Source organism: Anguilla rostrata, chromosome 19, assembly GCF_018555375.3.
Source record: "Anguilla rostrata isolate EN2019 chromosome 19, ASM1855537v3, whole genome shotgun sequence".
Lineage (NCBI taxonomy): Eukaryota > Metazoa > Chordata > Actinopteri > Anguilliformes > Anguillidae > Anguilla > Anguilla rostrata.
The window spans coordinates 9,257,877-9,263,876 of NC_057951.1; the positions used below are offsets into that span (position 1 = coordinate 9,257,877).

The 6,000-nt window shown below is 50.0% G+C and overlaps 1 protein-coding gene across 3 annotated transcripts in view; it reads left to right on the top strand.

Moving 5' to 3' along the window:
• The window catches only part of sema3d (sema domain, immunoglobulin domain (Ig), short basic domain, secreted, (semaphorin) 3D), a 78,581-nt gene that overhangs the window by 61,855 nt on the left and 10,726 nt on the right, over positions 1 to 6,000 (top strand). For all 3 annotated transcript variants that reach the window (XM_064318535.1, XM_064318533.1, XM_064318534.1), the window contains exons 3-5: positions 1,983 to 2,134; positions 5,188 to 5,250; positions 5,684 to 5,803. In XM_064318535.1, the coding sequence (XP_064174605.1) occupies positions 1,983 to 2,134; positions 5,188 to 5,250; positions 5,684 to 5,803 (335 nt within the window). The remainder of the gene's footprint in view (positions 1 to 1,982; positions 2,135 to 5,187; positions 5,251 to 5,683; positions 5,804 to 6,000) is intronic.

A 6,000-nucleotide genomic window follows, 5' to 3' on the forward strand; every position in this document is an offset into this window, starting at 1 on the left:
TGCTACCTTGTCAAAGCATTCAAAGTGATTACACTTTATTGGTGTATTTATTCATTTAAATGCCATTGATTGGTTAATAAATGCAAAGTCATGATGCTGATTGGCCTGTTCACGCCTGTCAGCATTATCTGGACCCAACCCCTGGCTGGAGTTGAGCCCAGATATCCATCTCCTGAGGAGATATAATTTATCTGCCTGCGTGATAAAGGTAGCCATTTCCACTGGATATTTTGGATTCTTTGCTATCCGAGCTGGAACTTTGATCACGGTATAATCTGAGCTTCTGGCTGACAGACGTACCCGGGAGCTATGTGGGGTTGGAATGGCTTTTAATGTCGGCAGTTTGACGGATGCAAGGGGCATGCAAGGCGGGCCTGATGCTAGACCGCATTTGGTCTCGCTGCAACACTGGCGAGATGGTTATCGTTAGCGCTGCCGTTAGCCTCCTCGGCTACGCGATAAGACCCGCGTTGGCGCGCGTTACCTGAGGATACCTGCATGGCAAAGTGAGCCCTGACTTCCTCGCATCGTCCTGTGTGCATTTCTTTCAGCGGTTGAAAAGTGAGGGACGCCTCTCTGCTGTAGAATGTGTGCTCTCTCCTCGCACGTGGGAATGCTCATCAAGAAAGGTTTAATTCCGTCAGAGGAAGACTTTGTGGCCGAGCGTCGCGGGTTTGTCTTCTCAACACAATCAAAATAATCGCCCTCTAATTTTGGCCGTTTATTTATTTTCCCTGTACGAGCGCTCAGAAGACCCCATTTTGTGGAACGAATCCAGTAAAAAAAAGCCGGGGCCGAGCTTTTAAAAGTAAAAAAGTAAAAGCGCTGTGAAAGTAAAGCATTGTTCCTCTAAGAGAAATAAACCCCCCTAATCGCGAAAGGGACCTTGTGCAGGAAGCGGGGGTCGTGTGAGCGTACTGTACTGTATGTGCGGGCGTCCAGCTGGGTCAGTGGGTAAATATCTGTAGGCTTGTGTATGTGTATGTGTATAACTGAACGTGTGTGTGTGTGTGTGTATCTCTTCACTGCAGGGAGTGTGAATGGTGAGTGGTTAATTTTGTCACGAGTACTCGCAGCTCCACAGGAGTGAGTGATTCATTGTAAATGCTCACAGCTCCACAGAAGTGAGTGATTCACTGTAAATGCTCACAGCTCCACAGAAGTGAGTGATTCACTGTGAATGCTCACAGCTCCACAGAAGTGAGTGATTCACTGTAAATGCTCACAGCTCCACAGAAGTGAGTGATTCACTGTAAATGCTCACAGCTCCACAGAAGTGAGTGATTCACTGTAAATGCTCACAGCTCCACAGAAGTGAGTGATTCACTGTAAATGCTCACAGCTCCACAGAAGTGAGTGATTCACTGTAAATGCTCACAGCTCCACAGAAGTGAGTGATTCACTGTAAATGCTCACAGCTCCACAGAAGTGAGTGATTCACTGTAAATGCTCACAGCTCCACAGAAGTGAGTGATTCACTGTAAATGCTCACAGCTCCACAGAAGTGAGTGATTCATTGTAAATGCTCACAGCTCCACAGAAGTGAGTGATTCACTGTAAATGCTCACAGCTCCACAGAAGTGAGTGATTCACTGTAATTGCTCACAGCTCCACAGAAGTGAGTGATTCACTGTAAATGCTCAGAGCTCCACAGAAGTGAGTGATTCACTGTAAATGCTCACAGGTCCACAGAAGTGAGTGATTCACTGTAAATGCTCACAGCTCCACAGAAGTGAGTGATTCACTGTAAATGCTCACAGCTCCACAGAAGTGAGTGATTCACTGTAAATGCTCACAGCTCCACAGAAGTGAGTGATTCACTGTAAATGCTCACAGCTCCACAGAAGTGAGTGATTCACTGTAAATGCTCACAGCTCCACAGAAGTGAGTGATTCACTGTAAATGCTCACAGCTCCACAGAAGTGAGTGATTCGTTGTAAGTGCTCAGAGCGCTCACTCTCTCCTCCCTGTGTGCACTGCAGAGCTGCTGGTCTCCGGCAGCGTGGCCCCCTTCCTGGGCGGGGGGGAGGTGGAGAGCCTGCTGCTGGACGAGGAGAGGGGCCGGCTGCTGCTGGGGACCAGAGACCACGTCTTCCTGCTGGACCTGGAGCAGCTCAACAGGAACCCCAGGAAGGTACCGCGCAGCACGCCATCCCCCACGCGTTTATCACCCACAGAGGGGCTCTAGATTAGGTCAGACGCCTGCAGACCAGACCCGTGTCGAAGGAGGACGGCGCCTCAAGTTTTCTCGCACTAAAGGAAAAGCACATGAAACACAAGGTTTTCGCAGACCCACCTCACGGAGCGGCAGCTGCCAATCACCTTTGAGCCCTCCTTCACTGCTTCCCAGCATGCTTTTAGGGATTTAGCTGACGCGCTTACTGCCTTTCTGGCTCCATGGTAAGAGTGTAGCACCACACTGTCCTGATTAGTCCGCAGATCCGCGGTTGGGTGGTTACAGACAGATGGACATTCTGAAAGCGTGGTGGCACTCCCGCTGTGACCATGCACAGGGCAGCTGGTACATCTTCACTGTAAAAAATGGCAGCGCTGGCCTACTTGGATGTATACACAAGGTAATCTGGGCCCCAGTCCCCCAGTCTGCAGTTCCACTGTGTATCTCCAGCCCTGGCATGTGTGAAGGTCATGTCCGTTACCACCTCCGCATAGCCCTTCTCCAGACGCCCGATACGAGGCCTTCCCGAAAACACAGCTGCCGCCCGCCCTGTGGACTGTGGAGTAGGCACTTTGGCGTCGCCAGCACCCGATGTGTTTACGCAGCTGCGGCCCGTCCCTGCGAGAGAGAAGGGGGCCGTTTGTTTGATTTCTATCCGCTCGTTTAGACGTCCGGTCAGGCTGTGAAAGCGGCGCTTCCTCGTCGCCGATAGCGACCGCGGCGCGGATGTGGACGCTCCTCGTCCCACGTTAAATAAATAAAGGCTCGGACCGCGCAGACTGTTGTGTGTGCATCTCACAGGCGTGCAGAAAGCGCATCCTGCCAAGCGAGTATTGTGCTTGCTTTCTTTTCTAAATCCTAGAAGAGCTGTGTGTAAATCCCAGGAGTTATGTGTGGTTTTAAAGATTATGCATCATTCCTTTTAATGCAATTGTTAATATCTGCCACAGCGTAGTGTACGATTTTGTAACTTGGCTGCCTAACCCGGCTGTTTTCTGACTCTTTTCAAAGCTGACAGCTTCTTGGGCTTGAGTGCTGCAGACAGCCATGTTGCAGCATCGTTCGTGTGCATGGAGATAATTACAGCAATTACAGACCCTGGAATCTGTACAGAAGTGCGGTTTCTCTTCTCCTCGCTGTGGAATGCAGGAAGCCACACATTCTCTCCGTGCTTCCCCTCTCTCTCTCTTTTGGTCTCTGTCTGTCTCTCTCTGTCCCTCTCTTCCTCTCACACTCTCTCTTTTGGTCTCTGTCTCTCTCTCTCTCTGTCCCTCTCTTCCTCTCACACTCTCTCTCTCTTTTGGTCTCTGTCTCTCTGTCCCTCTCTTCCTTTCACAATTCAATTAATGCAGATCCCATCCGGTTATGTAAAAAGGTTCCCACGCAACGGTTTAGCCGGCTAATTTCCATTGGCATCTTGGGAAACAACCTTGAGAACACGAAGTCTCTTGTGGCTATTTACGATACATCATATTTAAATTTAGAAGGAATTAAAAAAGGTTAACTTTTTTGGGCCAATATGTACACCGCAAGGAAATTTCCTGTACATTATAAGAAACAGAATTTTAAAAATCAGAAACAGGGGCTTACGTTAAAATATATTGCTCAGACTATTACATGATAAAGTGCAAAGACCAACGATGTGATAACAGACCAACAGTAATCAGTGTCTGGTTGATCTATTTATCTTCTGCTCAGTAATTTGAAAGGTTTCAGACTCTGCTGATCCCTTTGCGGTGTGAAACGGGGTCCATATCACTGTCTGCTCTTGGAAGGGCGAGAGCTTCGCTGCCAGACTGGCAAATTTTGGACGAGCGGCATCATCACAAACCGCATAGCCCCACATTAGTTAATGTCCACCAGTGCTGTGGGCCCCGGTCTCCGGGCCTGTGCAGCGTCTCTGCTCATTCTCCCGATCCGTCTGACAGTAAGAGAGATAATTCAATCAGATAACGCAGTCCGCTCTTAGCATCCGGGCTCCGGCTATGTGAAGCTCTTCAGATCCCAGCCTGGGGCTACAGTACGGCAGACTGTACAGTAAAAGCCGGCCGTATGCTCGTGGGAACAGATGCGCTGCGTCCGATTAAGATGGGACATGGTCCTCTCCAGCTTCCCCCTCCCTCCCGTGAGGCTTTTGCGTCATTGGCTGTACCCCGCGCGGCACCCTGTCCCTCGGATTAATGGGTGGGATTTAGGGGCGCAGTCGAGACCCCTGGACCACCCTTCCCTTGGTCATAGCTGGCCTGGCTCAGCGCTCCCCACTCCTTAACCCTTTGAAGGGTTTGAATGTTTTCTTTTTTTTTTAATGTTTTTTTTCCAGAGTTCTACGTCTGTGTTCTAGAACTCCATTGTGTTCAGTTACCAGTAGTGATTGTTACATCAGGATAGAATGTTTTGTTAAGAACGTTCTAATCACATATTTGTGACCTCACAAGGGTTAAAGCACCTCAGAACGAGGCCTTTCAGCAGAGGGTCTGAGCGTGTGCAATTATAAGGGCCTTTTTTTTGTACGGGCTCCCCTGGGCCTTTTGGTACAGAAGGTGATGGACTCCCCTCAGCGAGGGTCAGGGGTCTGCATGTTAAGCAGCTGAACTTTTCACAGCACGTGTGTGCGCACGCGGAGGTGAGGGTGACACCCGTGCCCTTTACCCGCGTGCCTCTTCACAGGAAACCCCTTCCCTCTGAACGCTGAGGGTCACATTATGCATGTTTACTGGGCATCCTTTGTTCGTACTGTATTGCAAAATCTTTCCATTGCTCTCCAAGGCTTTTAAAGTGGGGAAATCCGGGAGGTTTTATTTTTATTTTTTTAAACAAAAAGTGGGTGCTGAAATGCTGTACCATGTTATTCCATACAGCAGTCATTGACGGCTGAATCTTGTGGTGCTCGAGTTTCACAGCCTCTTAGTGTGTAAATACAAAACCCCTGTTGATAAGCAGAGTGGGATTCAGTTGGCAAAAACTCTCCTTGTTTACGGAAAACTTTCGTTTTTGATGTGTCTTTCGCACAGGTCAGCTGGCCCGCTCCCAGAGACACGGTGGAGATGTGCAAACTCGCCGGCAAAAACGCGCACGTAAGTCGGACACGGGAGCCCCGCCCCTCCCACTTTACGGGCTTTCAGTGGCTCTGATTGGGATTATTTATCGGCAGGGCTGTTTAGGGAGAGAGTGACAGGGGGAAAGGGGAAAGAGGAAAAGTGTGTGTTTGTTCACTCATCCAGGCCCCTGCGGGTTTCCGTCCAAAGGAACCCGCTGAGTTCTCGTGAGAAATGCAAATGAAACCCAATCCGCGCCTTGACGTCTGTGTCTGCGTGGCGACTGTTGGGATAAGTGCTGACTTTGTCAGGGAACCTGCCTCGACGTGCCCTGTGCCCACAGCCATGCTTCCTGCAAAATCATAATGGTAGATGGAAAGTGTGTATATTTGATTGGAGAATGTATTATTGTTGTGCTTATCTCCCTCTGTCCGTTCCTGAGTGTCGGGTGTCTCGCTGCTGCCCCCTACAGACGGAGTGCGCTAATTTCGTGCGGGTCCTGCACAGCTACAACAGGACGCACGTGTACGCCTGCGGGACCGGGGCCTTCAGCCCCCTGTGCGCCTTCCTGGAGATTAGGGGCCAAGGAGAGGTAGGGCCCTCAGGAACCGCCCGGCAGTGAGGGGACCTGTGTGTGTGTGTGTGTGTGTGTGTGTGTGTGTGTGCGTTTGTGTGTGCATGTGTGAGTATAAGTGTACGTGTGTGTGTGTGTGTGTATGTTTGTGTGTGTGCGTTTGTGTGTGCATGCGTGAGTATAAGTGTAAGTGTGTGTGTGTGTGTGTGTGTGCG